At 42.9% G+C, this 23,203-nt stretch overlaps 1 protein-coding gene and 1 long non-coding RNA gene across 2 annotated transcripts in view; one reads left to right on the top strand and one right to left on the bottom strand.

The window, feature by feature from the left end:
- LOC122168567 overlaps positions 1-18,573 on the top strand; it is a 78,317-nt gene extending 59,744 nt beyond the window's left edge. The window contains exons 2-3 of the long non-coding RNA XR_006171287.1: positions 6,456-6,601; positions 18,492-18,573. This is a non-coding gene — a long non-coding RNA (uncharacterized LOC122168567). The remainder of the gene's footprint in view (positions 1-6,455; positions 6,602-18,491) is intronic.
- The window catches only part of NEDD9 (neural precursor cell expressed, developmentally down-regulated 9), a 90,321-nt gene that overhangs the window by 54,121 nt on the left and 12,997 nt on the right, over positions 1-23,203 (bottom strand). The window contains exon 2 of the mRNA XM_042833999.1: positions 11,068-11,280. Within this exon, the coding sequence (XP_042689933.1) occupies positions 11,068-11,070 (3 nt within the window). The 5' untranslated portion in view covers positions 11,071-11,280. The remainder of the gene's footprint in view (positions 1-11,067; positions 11,281-23,203) is intronic.

The raw sequence follows: 23,203 nt of genomic DNA on the forward strand, positions 1-23,203 counted from the left end.
CTGTGGATGAGCTACCAGCCCTGGTTCCCCAGAAGGCAATTGTGAGTTTCTTAAGTTCAGAAAAATGGTCATCAAGTTAAACCAGAGTAAGTTTAGGTTGGATATAGGGAGGAAAAACTTCTTTACACAAAGGTTTCTTAAGCACTGAACAGGCTCCCCAGGGAGGTGGTTGAATCACCATCCATGGATGTTTTTAAAAACAGTTGGGATGTGGTGCTTGGGGACATGATTTAGCAGAGGGTTGTTGGAGTTAGGATAGTATGGTTAGGTTGTGGTTGGACTGGAGGATCTTGAAGGTCTTTTCCAACCTGAGCAACTCTATGATTCTATGCACACAGTCAACTTTCCTAAGAAACACATGCAAGAATACAGTCTGTCATTCCTTAAGCTTTCACTTCCTTTGAAAACCGAGCGCTCGCACAGCACACACATGCAGATTGACAGTGTACTGCCTGGAGTGCTATTTTGTCCTGTTTCACTTCTATGTAGGTTGCATTGGTAATTGGCTTTAGGAAGGGAATTTGAGGGAGTGCAAGCAAATGTGTGCAGTTGCTCTAATGCCTTCAACATGCATATTGTTGCAAATCCTTGCTTCCCTACGTGGTGTTCTTTTGCTGCTGAAGTGCATGAGTTATTTATACAGTGCTAAAGTAGGACCAAGTTAGACTGCTTGGCTAATGTGTAGTTCACTGGATCCTTCCAGCAAGTGAGATGTGTAATTCATTGCAATTAATCAACTATTCAGTGTGATGGAGTAATGCAGTCTTTTTTACCAGACAGCAGATGAATGACAGCTCTTCCTGTGCCTGGAATGTTATTGTGGTGGACTCTTTAAAAAGTTTTGTCAGCTTAAGTATAACAAATACACTACCCGTTTGCCTTTGGTTACAGAATAACAGCTAGGCATTTACCCTTGTTATAGAGAACCATAATTACAATCAATTACTAAGTATGCAAACATATTTTGTATACCCGATGGATTTAGACCTATTTTCATTCCAGACTAATTAGAAAGCTACATGGTAATCTCCAGCCCCAGGCTTTTCCTACACACCCTTGAGTGACTACTTAACCTCTCCCTTGAAAATAAACAAAATACTGCCACATCCTCAGCTCCAGATGGAGGCCAGTTGATGTGTTGGGTTTTCTTTTTTGTTTGTTTTTAGTGATTCCCATTTCTTTCACTCTACAGCATTGTCTGCTAACTGCTGGCTTCAGTGGGAAGTTCTAACTTTGACTTTACATTTCAGTATTTCTAGATCAAGTTAATGTTTTTCATGTGATAGGAGAGGAAGAAAACAGCTATATTTGAAGCAAATACTAGTTAGCTGGCTTTAAGACAAAAAAAAGTCTAGGAGTTTAAAGTACTGAAGCAGGTATCTGAGTGCAGATAGAGACTACTTTCTTGTATGCTTTCCAGAGCATGGAGATTAACAACTACTGGACTTAGTCTAGGGATATCTGCCCTGCCTCTAGGCAATCACAAGGTCACTTTAAGCCCTAATTTTCTAAGATTAAGCTCAAGTTAGCTACAATGCTGAATTGATTTGTAGCAGTAGTGGATTAAGTTTGACACAGAGTGCTTGCCCACCTTGCTCTTCCTGTGTCCCAGAAATAAGCTTTGTGCCTTTTGATAGAAGGGAGGCTGAGTACTCATAGTCTCCTCTTGAGCATGGGTTTGGGGGGGGTTTCATGATGAAGCCTGCTGTAGGATCTGTGTTAGTGTGTGTTAGGCACCAAGCAGCTTTGAGCTGAGTGAGAGAAGGATGTTCAGTATCTCGGGCTGAGCTCTATGACAGAGGACAGTCACATCACCTGATATGCAGCCTCAGCCACCTGATGTGTTGGATGCCACAGCAGTAATGCTTCCATGAAAATGCAGGGAGTCTAGAATAGTTCTTTCTCGAGTTTAAGTGAAGGGCAGGTGGACACTTAGAATCTCAGCTGGTGTGTGGAATGGCACACATAGGTTGGTTGTAGGACAAATATGCTTTTGGGCCATTGGAGAGACCAGAACTGCTCATATCCATTTACAAAGTTAGGCAGCCTGCCCCAGCCAAATTACACTGCTGTAGTTCTCTGTATTATGTTCTTTTTTTTTCTTTCTGTTCTAGGATATAGAGAGATGTTGTGACCTCAGGAAGAGCTGTTTGTGCAAATTACCAGGCAGATCCTTGGTATATACATTCCAAGGATTCATAACTCAGGCAGAAAAAAAAATACATCATCAAACTGCTCAAAGGAACTTGTTTAGGGTGGCAATTTCCTTGCCGTATTTCAACTCTGTCTCTAGCTATTCAAGCTGTCTAAAATAAATCACTATTTTTTTTTCTTGTATTTTCCTAACAATGAGGGAAGTTAGATCAGTTTAACTTGTTTGAATTCTCTTTTCCATTAAAACCAAATAAACTGTCTGCTTTTGCTGGCAACTGTACCTTAAGTCCTGGACACACAAAATGTTTCAACGGGGTTGAAGAAGCATTTGAACTGGGAGAAGCCAAATAGCCAAACTGTCTATCTGCCACTGGAATGCAATGCAGGCTGTTTACACAAACCAAGCCTCACGTTAAAGAACTTGAGTAAGAGGTGAGAGCCATTCCTTCCTCTGGAAGCTTTCATCCCTCATCGGAGGGGTGCTCCTCATTCCGGACAATGGTGAATCCACCAAAAATCAACAGTTGTGCTTTTTCTTTTTGGCAGCAGCTAAATGTATTTGTTTTTGAAGTAGTGTTGGTGAGGAAGATGTTTTAGTATGCACGGTGTTGATGCTGTTTCAAAATTTCACCTCTGTATTCATGCTAAAGTAAGAAGTTGCATCCATGAGAGGTTGAGACTGGCTTTTTAATTACAAGCTCCAGTTGTTCTTCTTCCTCATGAGGCTTCTCAAATGAAATAAAGGCACTACTTAGGAGTGGGAGACCAAAGGATGTTTCTGAGCTAAAAGGCATGCAGAATAGAATTGGCTTGTCACCAACTTGCACTGAATTTGACAAATGAAATTTCATTAGAAGTGCAGGGGTTGTGAAACTGCCAGTAAATAACTGTCTCCCCAGAGTCTCACACATTTTCCAGAGTCTATTTTTTCTTTGGACTCCATTGTGTCAGCAACAGTATTTTAAAAGCAAGAAATGGAGTAAAAGGTTAGAGGTAAAATTTAGTAGATAGTAAAGGTCAAAAGCATTTTATTTTCCCAGGAGCTACTGGAACTTAAGCAATTATTTTATCTTCTCTTTCTCTCTCTTTCACTTTCTTTTGCAGTTGTTACCATAAATAGGCCCAAGCCAAGGCCATGAACCTAAACAAACTCAGAGATGGTTCCAGAATTTAGTTTTGTAGCTGATTGCTTTCTATGCAATGGACCACAGCAAAACCAAAACCTCGTTCCATCCTTGTTCTCCATCCCCATTCTCTGAACAGATGTGGAACTGTGTCAGACCCAGACCTGAACTTCAAGGCTGATGACCTTCTCTTATCATCATCATCATCATCCTTCAACAATTCAAAATATAATCTAAGCCCATGTTATAGCACCAAGATGGGAGGTCCAGTGATAGATGCAAAGTGAGAGAACACAGCTTCCCCTCAGTTGCAGGGTCTGTATCACCTGTGTCTGAAGTAAATAGCAGCATCTCCAAATGGAGAGTTGTGTTAGAGGAGATGGAGGTACTCATTTTCTGGTTTCCCTTTGAAGACTTCAAGAACGTGAGAGTGTGTGTTTTTGGCTAAATGCATACCTTCTGCTGTTAGAAGGACAGAGCTGGGATTTCAGCTCTGTAATTTCATGGAAAAAAAAACAAATAAAATTACTGGGAAACAAATCCAGCATATCGATGCGTCTGCTGGTAATATCAGCACACTACTTTGCTGCCTTCTCTTAACAGTCTGTATTCCATTCATTGCTGTTGTAAACAGAAGTCACTGCACTTGTATTTTACAGGAGCTTAATTTATGTTATAGGGAGAAGAGAGCCACACTTTGCTCTTCCAAGTTTCCTAAAGCTGCAAGTGCTTGCAGAACTGATGTAGAGTGTATTTCTAGTGTAGATGAAGTTGGACAACTCAGTTTCTTGGTATAATTTCTATTTTCTGGAATCTTAATTAGAACTTTCAAAGAACACTGATAACCCAGCTGTCTTGCCTCTGCTCTCAGTGTAAGGTAATCCTTGATGACCTTCTGCAAATCCCTCTTAATTAGCTTTTTTCCCAGGGTGTGCTATTCCATTTGATGATTAATGCATTAATCTTACTGTATTTGCAGCTGCTTCTTTTAAAGATGGAATTTTATTATGAAGTTTTAAGTCACAGAAATCTACAGTAAAATTTCACCCTTAGGAAAGTCTAGCCTTGCTTTTTTGGGGGGAAAGTGAATCTAAACTAAAAGCTTGCAGATAATATTGCACAAAACAGCACTCATACACAATGTGCTGCCAGCAGTTCTGCTGCTTAAAGGTAAGTCTCTCTCTCTCCTGCAGTCTGAATCAACAAGTTGATCACAATGCTATTGAACAAGTTGGCAATTGCCATACCACTGTACTGCTCACACTGGAGGCAGTGCCAATGTAATTAACATTACCAAGGTGTGGGGTTGTAGCATCAGATATATTCCTTATTATTGACGACTGAGAATTAATTTATGCTGTTTACAACTGAGAAATAATACAGAGCAATTAACACAAGAAAAAAATTTCCAATTATAGCACTCAATATTTATCATGATATTTGATAGAAAAGAGCTATGTGAATGTAAAATCAGGGTGATCTTGCTGAGTTTGCTATGTCCTGCTCGTTACCTGTTGTAAATTTGATCAGTATTTGGATCTCAAATGACGCTGGGGAGAATTCAGAGTATGAGACTTAGTTAAAATATTGCAATCCTTACCAGGCACTAACTATATCAGCTGCTATGCGTGCTACTAAATGAAGTCTTCTGCAACTGGTATCAAAATATTTTTCCTGAATCTTCTGTTTGAGGGGAAAAAAAAAAACAAACAGGAAAATGCACTTTTGCTATCATCAGCATTCTGAATGACCCGAGGGCTGATGGTGGGAAAGATGGCAAGGGTCAGGGTGAGCAACTGGTCACAGGGTGCCTGGGGATCCTAAAAAGAGGAGCTATCAATGGGTTTATCTGCCCTGGTGGTAATGTGGGCACCAGCAAGTGTCTGAGGGCTTATAGCTATCCATTCCTAGGTGGAGGTTAGGGACAAACTTTCCCTCTGGAGAAACTGATGGGTTATTTGTGACTGAGTTGGGCAGCTGGTTTTGATGGAAAACTCCGGACTAGATTTTGGAAGAAGTACAGTGATTCCTGTGTGCTTCAGCTGCCGCGCTGCATAGAGAAGCTCTGTCAGATGGTGAAAACACTGGGTGAAAGATCTACCAGTACTTTCTTATGATAGCTGTATATATACCATACAGTTAAATGCAGACAATTGGTTCCTAGGAGGCTCTACAAGCACTGTCATTTGCAGATATCATTGTAAACTCAGGATGCTTTGCAGCATGGCAACCTGGGCCCTTGAGCTGGGAGGACACCTTTGCTTGGAACCAAAGGGAAAAAATTAGAGGGCTGTGGAATCGGATGGCAGAGAGATCTGAGAGAGTGGTTGCAGAGAAGAGTTCAGCAGTGGAGTTTTGTACTGTGGCCCACGATGTTCTGGGAGCCAGTAAAGATTTCTGAAGATGTTTGCTTGGTAGAACAGCCGCTGCTTGTTTCAGTTAGCTTGGTCTCATTTTTAATAAGCACCAGATGGAAGTTTGGGGCAGGATCTTGCACATGTCTTGGTATTAAGGCAGAAAGATAGGCCTGGCAGACTGAGCTTGCATCTCCAGGTCTATCCTGGCAATGAAGGGAGAGTGGCATTACCCACCAAATCTGTTGTTCTGTTTTGAGCACCCTTTTGTGTTTTGCTTGGGAGACTTGAAACATAAAATGTCCCTCTAGATGCCTTGCTGTTGGTCTCTGTTCAGTGTTGCTGAGGTCTTCTTTTGAAAGCAGTTGAGAATAATCAAATATCCATTGCCAGTAGCGGGTAGCTTTTCTACTAAGTGATAGTTAAAACATGTCAGCAGTCCTTGATTGATAGCAGACAAACCAAGCTGCTCTCGTGTTCTCTCCACAAGTCTTTTAAGTCTTGCTGACATGCCCGGGATTTGAAAAAGCCCGAGATGAGAAGTGATAACTGCTTGTAAACACCCAGTGCTGCCACACCTTGCAGTGCCTGCAGCTTGAGGGAGCAGATCTGCCGATCTGTATCTGCCCTTAAATTCCAGGAAGCAAGTCACTGGTAATACAACACAATGACTGTTCTCCCTCTGCAACCAATTGCTGTTTAACTAATGATTTTAAGTAGAAAATAGCCACAGTCACCTCTTATTATGTCTTTGAATAAACAGTGGCTGTTCCTGAATGCTTCGTTATCAAGGAGGATGTAGTCACTACTTTTTTTTTTCTAGGTGTTTGCAACTGCTAAGGATGGCGTAGCTCTGGGCAGGCAGGTGGGACCCATTGGGTTATGGCCATTGACCTTTGCTTCTGTGATGGAGGGGCATGTGCCTCTGCTGCCCAGTATGGACCAATGCACTGAGCTGACATCAGTGAGGTAAGATGTGCAACTTAGTGAAGGAACTCTTTAAACCGGTGGCAAATAGCTGTGGTGTCAACTCGTGGACAAGGAGGTCATTCACCCTGTCTGTAGATGCCACCCTTAGTTGGTGTGGCATCTACAAACTCCAAAACCCTGCTCTACTTAAGTGGAAAGTCTATGCCCCATATGCAAACAGGGCTCGGCTGGTCTCTTAAAGCAGAATGTTATGCCAAATAAGTAATAGTAAGCATAAGGAAATCTCATGAGTGAGAGGGGAGGAATAAAATTAAATAAGACTCCTTATAAAAGTATTCTGGAAAATGAGCAGGAAAACAAAGCTATTAATATTTGTATACAGGTTTGGTGGATCTGTGCTCTTTAATGGCATTCTAGTGCTGCTGCTAAGAAATGTGTTTATTCATGGGACTTCAGTAGCTGATAGTTACCCTTGTTTTAAGATTAAAGTAAATAAATTGTAAAGGTATTTTCAGAGAGCTACTTCACTTCTAGTGTGCTTTTTGTTAGTTTAAAAAACAAAACAAAACAAGAATTCCTAGAAGAAAATATTTATGCTCATTTACGGAAACCGAAGCCTTACATTTATTTTTGTTTTGAAAGGCAAATATTTACGTGCAGCTTGAGCCTGCCCTGCAGGTGTTGTGGCTGGCCCTGCTCACCTGAATAGACCTGCTCCTGCATGCATAAGGGTTGCAGGTGGCTTACCTTACTGCATTTATCTTAGTTTCATTCTTTATTGGAGGTGTTATAGGTTGGTCTTTCTTATGAAAATGTGTTTCTGGCTTGAATTAATCTAGAGGAACTGTGAAAGAAAGGGGGGCTGTTTTGTTCTGTTCTTGCCTTTCATCCTATTCCCTGCTAATTGCTTCCGGCAGATTCTTTGTATTTACCTGTATTCAGCTTGCTGTTCTGGATTCCCCCTCCTCCAACAGAATATTAGCACTGATTATGCATTTCGAGTGTGTTTTATGTAAAATGGCTCCTTACTGCTATAAAAATGTTCAACTTTGGCTGTGACAAAAGTGTTGTAGCTGCTGCATTTGTGAATCCTAGTGAGCAACCCTACACCGCAGTAAAACATTGAGCAGAGGCTCTCTTTAGTTGTGTGAGGCACTATTAACGACTGTATGAGCAGTCAGTGCAGCTGGAGCAGCCTAACCCTTAACACCCCAGTTACTCAATGGTTGATGATCACAGCAGTTGTGCCCCTGGTTCTCCCTTCTGTCCTTGGCCTTGTTAGTTGCTGATACTTTCTCTGTTTGATCAGGGATCATAATGACAGCTTCTCCTTCATCTGCATCTCCTGTTCTCGTTGCTCTCCAGGAGCTTGAGATGCACCCAACATGTGCAGTGTTGTACTGGGAAAGAGAGACCTGAGCCACGTGGGGTCTGGGAGCTGCTGGCTTAGGCAAAGGCACAAAGCAGAGCAGCTGAGGCTTTTTCCTCACTCTTGTCTGCCAGCACCTTCTGAGGATGAATCTGACATGACTTCTGCACTGAAGAACAGCAAATGCAGGAGCTGCTCCCAGAGCCTTCCTTGAAGCATTTCTTTAGACAAACCACGGGTGCCCAATGTGCACTGCTGAGTTGCTTTGTTCAAACTACTTAGAAGTTTGTATTTTGTAAGAAAATCAAAGCACTTGGTATTTTTCCTCAAGATCTGTTAGGAGATACTCTGTTTTCCATGCTGCTTCACTGGACACAAATCCCAAATTTCTCCATGGCAATTTTAATCACCTAAAACTTGGAACACAATGTTCCTGTCACGAGGTGTGTTTCAGGCAGTTGCTACTTCAGGCCTTATTTTGCTAACTTTCAGTGGAGGGGAACACAAACGATCCATGTTAACTGGCAGTAGAGGCTAGAGATGGGAAACTTTGGCCCCCATGAATGAAAGTATTATTCATGGAGAGAGGTGTAATCCCCAAAATCCAGGCTGGGAGAGCTGCTGCTCAACTGAGGCCACTTTTCAAGCCTGTAAGGCAGCTGCTTTCCTTGTAAACTGAGGACCTGGGTATAAATACATTTTACTGCACCTTTAAAGTACAAAAGAAAACAGATGGCTGAAAGTACTGTGCTCTCTTGTCAGCTCTCACCCTCTTTATGTGGACTTGTTCCAGCCCTCCCAGTCTTTGTAGGTTTTAAGATGGTTATTAATCTTTATTTCCATCCCCCTCTTTTCAAGGGGCCTTTGCCTATCTCTGTCCAGACAATGCTACTGCAACCTGACTCAAAACCTGATGATGATGCTGACCTGAGATTAGCTATTGTTTGGAAACCCTCGTAATTAGTCAGGGTGTATCTATTCAACTGGAAGCCACAGATCTCATGCAGGAGCTGAGGGGCTGAACAGTTCACTGGGCAGGCAGTGCAGAGCAGCTCAGGTGGCTGTAGGAAAAAGCATCAGGAGATGCACGTCAAAAACCTGTCACTTGTGGAGGATGTCCTCGGGAAAGGCATGTTGTCATGCCCTGGCATCTGTCTGCATGGACCAGGGTGCTTAGCTGTAGTATCTCGAATTGCAGAAGCAGATAAAACAGTGGGGGCTGAGTTAAAAATCAAAAGCTTTAAGTGAAATAAAATGCTGGTTGGTTGTATCTGTTTTCTTTTTCTACAAAATGTGGGAGCTGGCAGGGTGCTGTAGAAACCTTACATATGTTTCAAGTCCTGTGCTTCAGAAAATGTATTGTGCTGGCAAAATAGGACAGCAGAAGGAAGGCCAAGAAAGGTGAAATATTGATGCTGTGTGCTGCAGCTTGTGGAAGTAGAGGAGGAGGTGTTTGATTTGAATATAACTTGTTTGCAGGATGTCTGAGCCTGCAGATCAGTTCCAGCTAGGGAAGAGGGAAAATTTCTGCTGAATGGAAGGAATAAAGTGAGTCCAGCTGAAACCTCCCTGAACTTAGGGAGTTACTTGCTACCTTTCAGCTCCTGTGATTTGGCAATATTCCATTCTGCCTGCAGTTTCTTCAGTGTCACTGGGTTTTGTAAAATCCTCCTTAATCCAACACAGAAATATTTTATGCGACTGCATCCAGTGCAGTTCTGTTTTGCTTGATTTAAATGAGTAAGTTAAATCTCAGTCTAGACGGAGTGCTCTCTAGCTCTAGTGAGTCTTGCACCTGAGGAGATGCATCATCTATGGGTATGTTTCTCATTTTCCCGATGAGCCCAGGGGGATCTGCACCCCCAGTAAAATTCCTATCTGCACGGAACTGCCTTCCACTCCTGATTTATTCCTCAATAAAACACATAACGAGAAGGAGAAAATGTTTAATTGTATAACTGCTGTGACTTTTGTGAGGTACATTTCTGGTGGTTATTTATGCACTTGTCTTCTTTTAAAGAAGTATAAAGACCCATTACTTTCATTTACAGAGGGAAGAGCGAAAGAAGAGGGAAAATCAAAATTGGTGAAGGACAAGAAGTAAACCTTGAACTAGTGTGGTTTCTGAAGAAGGTCTTTGGTTAAAAGATCCACTAAAATTATGAAGAATTTCAGACTGAATTTCAGATCTTAAGGGCTCCCCAGAAAAAGATCCCTTCTGCCTCCTAGCAGACCAAGCCAGAAAACAACCTCCAATTGGGGCTGTTTGATTTTGAATGTTGGAAAGCACTTTTTTCAAAGCAGTAGCAAGTGAAATATTCTTTTATGTTGCCTGTGAAATATCTGATTCTGACTACTTCTTTAATTTATTTCACCTTTTCAAAATTGCACTGTGGTTTTCCTTTAAGATAGCTTAGGGGCTGAACATAGTGCTGGATCCAAGGCATGCAGGCCTGTCTTCAGGTTTCTGCTGTAAGGTTTCTACTTGCTACCTTGTTCTAGTGGCGACAGGCATTTTGGCAGCATCTTAAATGCTCAAGTGGTGCATGCAAGATAAGAAGACTCCAGGATAATTAGAAGGAGTGGGCTATTGGGAAGTTGGCATTATTTACTTAATTACATCATAAGCACGCTTCCTTATCTTTTCTATTGCCTGTGTAATGATGTAGCTCTGAAGCTTGTTCTTTAGGGGTGAAAACTGAGGAGCAAAGTTAAGCTTGTTGTTGAGCTCCAATTTAGTCTCATTACTGATAAAGTGTTTATTACAGAATGGGAGTCAGTGCTGACATGTGCTTTGTTCTGCACAGGGCTCTTGCCTCAGGGGCTATCTAGGCTTCAAAAGAGCGGGTGTGTGGTAATGCAAAGACGTGCCTACATATCTGCACACAGGGTTGATAGAAGAGCACCGTGCTCAGTAGAGCTGTAGAGCTGTACTTACTACCAAGGCTTACAGCACTGCTGCCTGCCCATTCGGTTGCAACCAAACCTTATGATGAAAGCCCAGCCTGACTTCTAAACAATGCGGGTGTTCAGTCAGTCTCAAGAAAGAAAGCATTTTTTTGTTGAACTCCATGAATAGAAAAGCAGTTACACTTCTATTAAAATGGCTTTTGACTTTGTAGAAAGTGAAACTTACCATTATCCGACGTTTGGCCTCCACCTACGGTATGTTAATCAAAGAAACATAGAAGCTTTGTGCATCGTTGATAGCTATCTCTATAGGAAATCCAGTGTTGTAGTAAACCATCTGGTTCTTGCTTTTCCCAATTGTTCCATTTCTCTTTCAATTCCAGGATTTCCTTGTTCCAAATACTTCTTCACAGACCCAAGCGCCTTTTTCTTTTTTTCCCTGTGAAAGAAAATTTCAATGAAACAGAGATGAACCAAGGAGGAAAATGACTTTCCATTTACTTTTTATGGGTTTTAATAGCTTGCTTTCCTTTAATATTTCTGTTGCTTTGTTGTTGCTTTTAATTGAGACAGTGCCTAGGAGCCAGACCACCATTTGGATTATGCAAACATAAAGCAAAGGCTGATCTCTATGCTGCAGATCATTAATCTGAATTTAACTGACCGATCACGCTTTCAGAGGTCATTTTGGTTTGTTTTTCAAACCTGCCTGTTGTCTCAAATTACCCAAACGTCACACTGTTGGGGCCCTGTCCTTATTCTGATGGGGAACACGCGAGCTGCTACCGCGCTTTCAGATGCTGAGGTGACTGCCTGCTGACAACCGGTTCCTCAGTGAAAATGTTCTGAGATGCATACTTTTCCAGCGAGATCTTGGCTGCACGAGAAGAAAGCATAGGAGTTGTCAGCAAGTAGCTGTGGGAAAATTCTGAGCTAAGAGGGCTTCTGCCATGTGTGCAGGGAGTGAAGTTCTAGATGGGCTTACGGTAGGGCTGCGGGAGCTGAGAGGAGCTGTTCAGCTTTGGGATCTTCTCCTTTTTCCCAGGGAGTCAGACAGAAGGAAACTTTAGAAATGGAGTACATTTACTTTTTGTGTCTTTATTTTTGAAGCTCTCAGTAACGTTCATCACTTCAAAATGCAGAAAAATGATCATCACAAACGACCATTTCTCTTGAATTGTTGAAATCTCTAAGATGCGGCAGTGGCTCCCGACCTTCCGCTATCCTCTGTAGTGTACAGAGAACCCAGGAGTTCTGTGTGACCACTCCATCAGCATTTTTCTAGAGAATGCAAATGCCTTGTCCAAAACCTATGGAGGACAGAAGCTCAGAATGAGGTAGAAATGATCACCGTCTTAAAACAGTGCTGCTGACACCTCCCCCTCCCATACAAAGCAGACAAATAATGGCGCTGAGTAAGCTGACTGCGAGACTGCCAGTAAAGGTTGCACAGCAGTCGCCTTTCTCTGCTCCCAACAAATGAGGAAAACGGATGTCTTGGCAAGGATTTTTCCCATCTGTCTGGGTCTCAAGTGCAGAAGCAGCACTTCTCAAGGAAGAAAAAGATTGCATATTTTTCTATGTGAGTAGCAGCCGCCTGCAGGGTGGCTGGTTTGTTTGTTCCCTCTGTCCCCTGACTTCTGAAACATGTTCAGCATGTTGAACTCAGTTTCTCACCTCTCATCCAACATGGAGTGGAGTTAAAGAACAAGATCAAATTAACATGTTGGGGTTACTGCCGTGCATTTCAATTAATAAGTTCACTCCTTTAGTCCACTCTGAGGCATACAGTTTGGCTATATGTTTGTTTTGCCAAACGATACTACGAGCAAAATGATCCTTCTGTGATGTGTGTGGCTTACCAGAGTAAATTGTGGTAGTAAAGATGATGGAAAGACAAATCCAATTAAAATCCTTCTTAAAATAAAAATGCTAAAGAGATCCTTGTCAGCTGTGTTTAAGGAAGAAAAGCAAACACAGAGTCTTAATCCCCTCTCCTCTGAAGGACAACATTGTGCTGAAAGGGCTGACTGCTGTTCTACATACTGCGTGTTTTTATTTTGTGCCCTTTCCTAGCAGTGAGGAAAGAAAATAAGGTGCAACCTACATGCTGTCCAGATCTGCTGTAAGGCATTTTCCTCCTTTTGCTGCATAATGAACAGGCGCTCTATGTCACTGCTTCAAAACAGGTTATTTATTCTTCATGTTGAATTCCCCTTTCATTTGCTGAAGGACACAATCCTTGCAACCTGAACAGGCAACAGTGAGAGCAAGCACTGCTATTGGAATGTGAAATCACTTGCACTAAGCCTGGCAAAAAATCAGGGGTGGTACTAGGAACCAAGTTTTTAGCTGGAAAGACCCATCCAACTTGCTCTGCTCAAGGAGGAGCTGGTCAGAGGAGTCATGGTGGTCAGATGCTTACATGGTGAGGAAAGTGTTAGTACATGAATGTGAAGAGAGCTGAGTGAACTTGGAGAAGAGCAGGGGTAGGTGGCTGACTTGTCAACCTTGATGAATTGGCTTCACTGTTCAGAAGGTGCATGGAAGGAAGCTGAAAGGCTGCAACAATCATGGAAAAAGTGTGCTTAAGTTATAGAAACACACTCAAATTGTTATGGCAGCTGTAGAGCAGCAGGCAGTCAGAGTTGCCTGGTTCTTCGGGCTGGAAAATGTTTGTACCAGACTTTGAGCAGGTAGGTGGATGTTCTTGGGGTCAAACTGCAGGCACAGATCCTGTAATTGGTGCCCGCTCATCAGATGAGGGCCACTCCTGTTGTCACATGAAACCAACCTCGCCTGATGGTTGCTTCTGAACTGCAAGTAGGGAAAGGGGCGCTTGAACCACCCCACTTAAACCATAAATGTCTTACAGTCTGCTTAGCAGGCTGGAAGATGAGTGGTTGAGCATTACTCCAAAGGTCATTCCCCTTCGGGGCCTGGAGGAGCAGTCTGGGCCATGTGTCCTTGCTCTGTAAACTACCTCACCTTCCGTAGGAGTGTGAAGGATCTTGCTTTGCTATGGGTTCTTGAATTGGCTCAAGTAGAATGGTGCAAGCATTCCTTTCAGAAATCCATTTCACAACTAGAAATCTGTTATTCCAGTGTATTCTAGAGTATTTGGAAAGTGAAGTTAGAGGCATCCTATTAAGGTTTGGTTGGAGATATTGATGGTACTGATGGTGCTTGTTAAAAAACTGATGCCAAAGTTGAGGTGATCTGTATGACCTTTATTTGAGGTCCAATCACTTAAACAATAAAAGCTTTTCTCCCTGCTACTTCTTCTATAGTCACACCCTTTGTGTTTCCATTTCATGCTGCGTGGTCTCAGGCCTTACTTTGTGCAGTCTGTCCTCTTCAGCCCTGAGTTGCATGTTTACTTTTCTGTATGGCTCCCTGATGGTGCTGTTATGTAGGTGCCCACACCACGTTCATCTCTCTAGTGAGGAGAGGCTGTGTTCTACAAGGAGCAGAGAGGGATGAAATTCGTTCAGCATTGTTCAGGGCAGGAATTGGTTTGCTTGCCAACAAGCATCTCATTTGAGCCTCCTTTTTTTATTGCTGTTGTTCATGCTTGCTATTTCAGCAAAGTAAGCAAAAAAAAATGTTCAGTGTAATTCATTGGAATTGGTGGAAGATGAAGTGATCTGTTTGTGAAGCTTAGGGTTAAATAAGGCGATAAGCATTTTGTGGGAACTGCAGTGCTTTCAGGTGCATTCTGAAGTTATGGGAACTTTTTGATTTTTTTTTTTTAAACAGAAGGCTGTGATTTTTCTTTCCACTAGCTGCATTCACTATGTCAGCAGTGTGTTATGACTTCTGCAACAAATACAGCAGGGCCGTTTGAGATTTATTAGAGTAAAACCCCTGACTAATACTTAATTTACTGGCAATGAATGAGGCAGTGGGTTTGTGTGGAGAAAAAAAGTGATGAAATGCACGTGGGTGAAGGCTAAAGCTAAGAAATTCAGGTATAAAGGCTGTTTGTACAGGCTTAATTCAGGCTACTTGACTTTGTAACTGAAATGTTCTTTTAAGCTGTAATCATTTTTGGTGCCCCAAGTGCTGGAGTGAGATGTGCCAGAGAAGGTCTGGAGTGTGTGTTTGTGTACATACATACCTATATACACATACGCTCAAAATGTATATGTTATTCTTAATCCCATGTGTAGTGGTTCTTCTTCTTCAATCAAATTGTGTCCGTGCTTAGAGATCTGAGGTGAGAGGGACCTGGGCTACCTTTGTATTCCCAAGAGCTGCAAGCAAGCAGACTGATGCTTCTTGATATCATTTGTTATCTTCTCCAAGCAGCATGTGTGATAGCAGACAATATAGCTGGGTCAACAAGATCTGTCACCGAAACATCACTTCTTCAAAGCAGAAAAGCAGTTTTGGTGGCTGCTTGTGTTATTTCATCTCATTCAATCTCAAAGAAGCAGCTGTCAGCATGTGAACTGCTGATGCATGATGCTTAGTTCTGGTGGTAACTACTTTGCCCAAGGTGAGGAGAGGAAATTGAAGATTCATTTTCTGAGTCTTCTGCTTAGAAGCATGAAGTTCGTGTTTCCAAGTCGGGTACGTATGGGCACTTCAGGCTTGTCCCACGTGCCTTGCAGTGCAGTAAGTATTGCTGATGCTCTGCAAGTAGCATGCAGATCCCAGGCCATGCTGTGAGCTCCCAGAGCAAGCTGTTGCTGAGTACTGCTAGTTTGGTGCTCAGCAGAGAAGCTGGCTTGAATATTGGCAGCATTTGGCAGCGTCTTTACTGCCTGTTACAGAGCAGCCCACATTATAACACAGGCAATTAGAACAAACAGATGCAGGCTCTGAAATAAGCTTCTGTACCATGCCATTGCTTGAAACTTTCTGTTGTGAGCTGTTGCTTTGGGCCTCTCTCAACATATTTGCAAATAGTGAGCAATTTTAGAGAGTCTGATTGGGATTGAGTAGTTCAGCAATCAGAGCTCAGTATGCATTGGGCCATGACCACACTCTTTGACACATCACTTTGGGTGGCAGTGCAAAAGCTGGAGGCATGTGTCATCACTTGGGTTCCAACTATATTCTGCTGAATGAGCTGCCTAGGGATAATTACCACACAAATCTTGTAGAAAAATTTGCAGCCTCGTGTTATCTGCAGCACTGCGGATGGGACATTTGCCACCCACCAAGCCTTTAGCAGTGCCATGGGTTAGAAGGAGGTAAGTTGTGAGCTGTAAGAGGTCATAAAGAACCTAAGGAACAGCAGATGTGAGTTAATGTTAAAGTAAAATAAGCAGAAAAGTTAAAAGCTAAAGAGAAATAAAGCTTTGGCTCTGTGTTGGATTTGCATGTATTAGCAGGAGCCCTCACGTTCTGATGTAAGTGAAGATTTAGCCATGGGTGGCAAAGCAGAGCCTGGGGGAGGTAACAGCTCCTGGAGCCACTCATCCCATGTGTGCCAGGAGCCCCCTGGGTTCTGCCAGTGGGCAGACAGATGTCAGCCCACTCCTGCATTAGCACATGGGCTCAACTGAGCAGGGCCAGCTTGGTCCTGCAATAAATATTTTCACATTTGGCAATAAATGAGCTATAGAAGTTGGCACGTAACCAGAGAGCAGCTTCAGGCACCAACAGGGCTCTACTTGGATAGTCTATAGGAGAATGGTGCTCCAGCTAGTGCGAGCACTGTAGTTGTACACAGGATGGAATCACTTGATGATGGCAGTAATGATCAGAAAATCATCGTCAGAAGCTTCTGCTGCCTATGTAAACATAGCCCACAGCTGTGACTGTGTCTTTTGCCTCATGATACACTAGTTCACACTTGCTCTATCCCATACCAAGGGCAGAAAAAAAGATTACAGATTGTGAGCTTTCTTCTTTGCACCAGCTTTGAAGCCAAATATGTGACATTTCCTCCTTGAGATAAGCATTATGAACAAGCTTTTTGGAGATAAGGCACGACAGGCACCAAACATTTAAATTTATTCCACTTACAGTGTGAGGAAAAGCTTACAATTCCTCTCAGGGATTTGAAATGATGATTAGATGATGTTGGTAAGGCATATTTCTACAGTTCTAATTGAAAGCTCACTGCAACTTGTATTTTGTTTTTGGCAATGATGCGTCTGCTCTTTGAATTAGAAGTTGTAAATGTCACTTGGATTTGAGGGAGGAGGACAAATAATCTAAATAGTTTGGTTGTAAGATGCTTGGGTGCACAGTCATCTAGATATGAAATTCCTAGGAGAAGGAGCACGAACTTAGAGATGTAGAGGGATATAAAAACTGTCAGAGTCAGCAGGACAGTGACTGATCTCATCACTTGCCCTCCTGACTGTTGATGCCTGTGTTCCCTCTACTGCAAGAGGTGAGCTGGGAACCCTGAATGATTCTCAGTGTAAGCAGTGATTTGCACTGGTCTTGAGCATTAGGGCACATATGCATCAAGAAGCAAAAGCTCATTCTGGAGGGCAAAAACCACAAGCTCCTCCAGTTTTGTCTTATGCAAACATGTGAGTAACAGCTCTAGCTCTTTACCAAACTGGACCTCTTGGACCAAGTAGGCAATCGAAGACTTAAGTCTCTAAATCTCAAATTGAGTAAACCAGTTTGGACTTCAGTGGCCAGGATGTTTGCTACCCCTGCTCTGTGCAAAAATGTATGCCATGGCTGAGGTGGGTAAGGGCCTTAGCCAGCAAACTCCATCATTCAAACACCATGTGTGACAGTGGGGTAGCTGCCTTCAGCCACTCACTCCTGGTTCTGTTTCTCCCAGCTGCCACAAATGATTTTCCATGTGATATTAAGAGGTTGAAGTGCTTAAACATTAGTGGAGGGGACTTCTGTCCAAGGTGATAGTAGATTTTTAGTGCCCAGTCTCATGAGATGAATGACCACTGATGAAGTAAATCGTGGTTTCAACTGTCAGGGCTGTAACTGCAGACAAAAGGACTAGTTCAGACTTGTGTTTGAAAAGAAAAAACAAAATCCCAACTATAAGCTTTTATTGAAACCAAATGTGCTTGTAAAAGGCAGGAGTTACTTAAGAAGATGCATACTTAAGTGTGCATAGTTAAGTGCCAGTTGTCAGCTCTTCATTTGAAACCCTATAAATAACTCCTCATCCATTTCTGTGTTGCGAGACGTGCATGTGATAGTAAGAGATTATCTTGGACATGCCTTCCTCTCAGCACCCATCCAATTCTGCTTCAGGAGGATCAATTCATTCCCTTTCTAGTTTGTTTTCCCCTGGCTTACTGCAGTGCTATCAAATAGTCAGAATTCTTCCTGCTGACGATTTGCCAAAGGATAATTGCTTTCAGCACTGGGATAAACATGAAAACACTACTTGTAATGTCCTAAGCCGTTCATTGGCATGTGAGTTTTTGTTTTTGTTGGTTTAGTTTTCAGTCCACCAATCACAGCAAGTTACATCCCTCAATAAACATCTCACCAGTATACCAATTACAGTCATCCAAGTAGAAATGTGTACGTGCTGTTTGCTAACAAAAGAAGAGCACGCCATTTGGCAGCAAAAGCTTTCAAAGCTCAACAAGCTTCTGACATATAGTTGTATACATATATGATTTGGAAAAAAAAAAAAAAAAAAGTTCTGTAAACTATTTTCTTTAATCTTGACCAATAATGAAAACCATTTGTTTACAGAAACTCCTGTGCTGCAGCACGAGAGGCTCGCCTGGAATGCTGTGGCTTGGGAGGAGGATGAGCTCATGGCACAGACGGGGAGGTGAGCACCAGACAGCATGCTGCAGCCAAACAGTGCAAGCAAGTAATGGTGGTATTTGGTTTTCTCACATGCAGAAACAGCTTTTGAGAGCTTCGTGCTCCAGCAGCTCTGCTGCAGAGTGTGCCACCCATGGGAGATGGTATGAGGAACTGACACCTGGCCTTGACATGGACCAGTTCCAGGGGAATTCAGCTTGTGAGAGCACTAATTGCTGCACAGATTGGGCCCAGGGCTTGTACCAGTTCAGCTTGGGGTCTGGGATTCCAAAGAGTATTTCCCTTGCTGGGTCAATGAATGTTTGTCATGTTTATGTCAGTACAAGGCAGAACGTGGTGCTAGGGGCTCTCTCCAGTGGTATGCCCTGTGCAGTGCCTGGTTTTCTGCTCCTCCATCTCGCCTCAGATATGTAGGGCCATGCATGGCCATCTGATTTCAAGAATGGGAACAAGAGCTGTTGTGTATATTGCTCTGAGCCATTCGGTCTTGATTAGAACAGCAGTTAATGTGAAATTGATGCACTGTAGTTCATGGGTCCAAATAAACCTGCTTCACTGCTGTTTGGTTGCAGAAAGTTAATCTGGGCAGACGTTGAACAGAAGGTCATGTCTTTACTGCAAATATGAAAATGTCACCTATTGGAGCACTGTGGAGAGCTATGGCTCCCATTTTCCAGAGGTCTGTCACTGGAGACAATAATGTGTGCAGTTGCATCTGAGACCAATTTTAAAGGAAAAATGTTAGCAGCAGATAAAAGAAGAGGTGACAGTGTGTTGCCTTATCAGCCACCCTGGCTGCACCTGTATGAACTTGTGATTGCCCTTGCATGGAACAAATGAGAAATGAACCTGGAACGCTGCTTCCCAGTCTTTCCCTGGATCAGTCCCCTACTTCTGCAGGGACCACCTGCCTTAGGAGGAGTGAATCCACTACCTGTGCCAGATCTTCCTTCATATGTGCAAACAGACAGCCTGATAAGAGAAGCAAAAGGAAGGCAGAGGAGTTGGTAGCTTGTGCATCTCAGAGCTGTTATGCCACAAGCACTAGACTTTGCAAAAGGGCTGCTGGAAAGCACAATAATCTCAGCCTCTTCCTTTATGTCCTCACAAGGTAATGCAGCATGCAGTCTGGCTTCCTGGTTACTGACATGCCTGACAAGTGGGACCTGGCTTCTGACCCCACCTTCTCCTTCCTGTCCTGTGGCCATTTGCTGTGGAATTGGACAGGGCTTACAGGAGAGAAGCTGGGAGAAGTCTGCCAGGGAACCTAACAGCAGGTGCAAGCCTTGGGAGCGAGGATGAGAAGTTGCCCTTCGCCACACAGTGCATTTTTCAAATGTGCTAAGTGATTTACACTGGATGAGATTGGGATTTGTGACCCAGTGGCCCTGGCAGTGCTCTGACATGTGTGTATGGACAAAGAAGGCGGTTTCAGTACTTCTGCTTTAGTTTGCCAGCGGTGATAAACTCATAGTTGTGTATAAACACTTTTTTTTTCTTTGTTGGACAGATGACAGAGAAAAAGATTCTGCATTTGGAACAGCAGTGCAAGTCATTTTCTGGTGACACTGCTTTTCTAAGCGTGCTTTTCTAAGTGTGGAAACTGTGGAGGTCAGATGAGTGCCTTCCTGCTTTTGCAATACCAGGAGGTTTCAGTTTACTGAATCGTTTCCCTGGGAGACAACACAAGGCGTTTGACAGCTTTGTTACAGTAGTTGCTTGGAGGTGACTTTCTCCAAATCATTTTTGTAATAAACAAAAAATCCTGCTTTGTCTCAAATTAATCCTTTTGACAAGAATTGATTTTTTTTTTTTTTTGTAAATTTGTTGTAAATTTAGTTGTAAATTTTTTCTGAATTTGGAAGGAGACATTTTGATATTTTTGAGTGGAAAAACAATGGCCACAATTACTTTTGTTTTGATGCTTGACCTTATTATAAAGAACCCTGAAACAATTAAAAAAAATTTTTGTTATACTCAAAACTTAAATAATACAGTGTGGGGGAAAAGGGTTATGTTTTTCTCAGATTTCTTTATTTTTGCATTCTTTTTTTTCTTCAGACTCATTCTTTTGAAACCTCAAATATTTCTCCTACATAGTATGCAGCCCTATTATTCCCCTGTATGTATCTAGCCCAGTTTATAATGGACTCAGTAGAAAAACTTTCTTTAACAACAGATAATCTTAAAAATGTTTTCCAAGGAGGGAAGGAAATCTGACCCAGTCAGCCCTCCCATGGAATTACTCAAAGCAGAGGCCTTTTCTGCGTGATGTGAATTTCTGCCTTCTTGACGATCCTTTCCAGAAAGCATTCTTTAGAGAAATGGATGGTGCCTCTGATCAGAGGGATCTGGATATGTGAAGGCCGTGGGATGGTAGATGTGAAGGATAGAATGTGCATGTTAGTAGGCTGGTGCATCTTTGAGATCTTGTAGTGGACACAGGACATTCTAGGGCTTTCCATTGATTTAGGGTCACCAAGTGGGACTGAAATCTCCACCTGCCTGCTCTTTATCCTCAGCAATGCTAGGTGGTCTGAAGGCACCAGTGGGAGAGGAGTTTTTAGTAATCCTGATGAGATCTCAGCAGTGAGAATTTGTTGTTGGGAGAGAAAAGTGGTTGAACTCCTCTGCGCTCCCACCTCCTGCAGGATTTCAAGAGCTCTCCTTTCTCTCTGCTTTGGTGCTGTGTTCTCCTGCTTTCTTCCTTCACTGTTTTATCCTTCCTGTTCTTATCACCACCCCACAAATTCTGCTGCTTTTGTTTTGAGTGCCAGCAGTTAATGAGGACAGTCCCATAGCATAGGGCTTACTGTGAACAGAACCTCAGCAAATCTATTCCTAAAAGCATGGGCTAGTTTTGTTTTGTTTTTGATTACTGTTTGTTCAGCACTGAAGCTCTTAAATTTCCAGCTTAAACTTTTGGAGGTATGTCAGAGATGTGCACATGATGGTAGGACTGATGAGAGCATCTCAAAGGATTTGCGCTGGGAACACAGCACAGGCTGAGCTGAGAGAAGCTTTCCGTAGTGATGCTCTCATGCTTTCTCTAACTCTTCAGAGAGTGGTTCTCACCCTTTCTGTAATTGAAACAAGCTGACCAGAGAGGTGCCTTGAGGCAGGTCAGCATGCCTACTGTTATTTGAGGGATGTGCTTTGCCTGACCATTTAGCCCTGTACAGGTTTTCTCTGCTCTGTTATTGCCCTTCCTGCTGGGAGGAAGCAAGTTCATTCAAGAGAAAGCACCAGGGCGGGTTGTGGGAGAGGAAGCATGTTCCTGACAAGGAGGAAGAACGTAGGGTGGAGACCGAGGCTTTGTGCAAAGACCTCTTGGAAGTCCCTTGATCATCCTCTTTCACAATTCTTAGTGCCTCCTGCATGATTCCAGGAAGTCCTTAACTCTTACCTAGTTCCCTAACTACTGCCCTCAGTAAGAAAAATAACACTTAAACCAAGTGCTAGCAGGTCTGCAGAAACACTGAGTCTGTGCTGGCTTAACTCCAGCAGCCAAGGACCACCTCTTGAAGGCTGGCCATCACAGAGTAGCCCTGTAAGCTAAGCCAAGTGAGCAAATCCGTGTGGAATGGCTCCAGCGCTGCAAAGACTGCTTCATGTTTCTTTAAGCTCAAAAGCTGGAGAATTCAGAGCCAGTACTAAATATTTGTTCCACTTTCAAAGCTGAGCATCAGGGAGCCATTCCTTAAATAGTGAATGTCTGTTCTCTGAGCACAGATGTGCTTATAGCATAGCTCTTGCCAGCATTTTCCCTGCCTCATGCTTTCCACAAACGTGCATATAGATTTCTAGCCATCCATTTTTACCCTTTAAAGATGGTGTGAGGAGTAGTGGTTATTCCTTCTCTGATACAGGTGGCAATAATGTTGTACAAACTGCTTTCGGCCTTAACTGGTAAAGCTTGCCACACAAGCTATCCTATTTCTTGTCAGAAGTGATAAATTGGACACAGTTTTGGAGCAGATGAAAAGTTAGACAAAATACATTAGTCAAAGACACTTCAGCGTATCGGTTACTCTCCTGTGGTATGCGGGTAATAATTCAGTTCTTAAAACCTTCCATCTGGGTTTGGGAGGTCACCTGAGTTCCCATTGCAAGAATTTAGCACTGAGTCAGTGTGAGGTAGCAGTACTAACCTGCACGTGAATTGATAGATAGCTTTGCATTGCTGTCTGTGTAACTAGAAACAGCAGCTGGCTCCAGCCTGGAATTTGGGATCCTGGTCTCCACTAATCCATCTTCCTGGAACATTCACATCTTGCACTATCACTTCACGCAGGCAGTCAGTCCCAACTTAACTCAGCTCTATCCCTTCTTTAAATAGCGTGAGCTGGGCAAACCCAAGGTATTACCTTGGGACAGGTCACAGAGATGCAACAAGTACAAGCTGACATGTCCCAAAGGTCTGTTGTCCACTCCTGCCACCTTTGGTGGCTGTGACTTCCCAGTTTATGCAATGGGCAGGTTGTCCTGGAGCTTCATCTCTTCAAGGAAATACAATAAGACCTCGATGTAAGGAGTCAAGTCTTTCTATACCTCCTGCATCAACTTCCTTCCCCAACCAAGGGTTGGGGAAAGGCAAGGGTGAAAGTTTTCAGTGTTTTGACCAGATTTTCTAC

This window comes from Centrocercus urophasianus, unplaced genomic scaffold (assembly GCF_019232065.1).
Source record: "Centrocercus urophasianus isolate 14NV4802_14NV808 unplaced genomic scaffold, USGS_Curo_1.0 seq_11, whole genome shotgun sequence".
Taxonomy (NCBI): domain Eukaryota; kingdom Metazoa; phylum Chordata; class Aves; order Galliformes; family Phasianidae; genus Centrocercus; species Centrocercus urophasianus.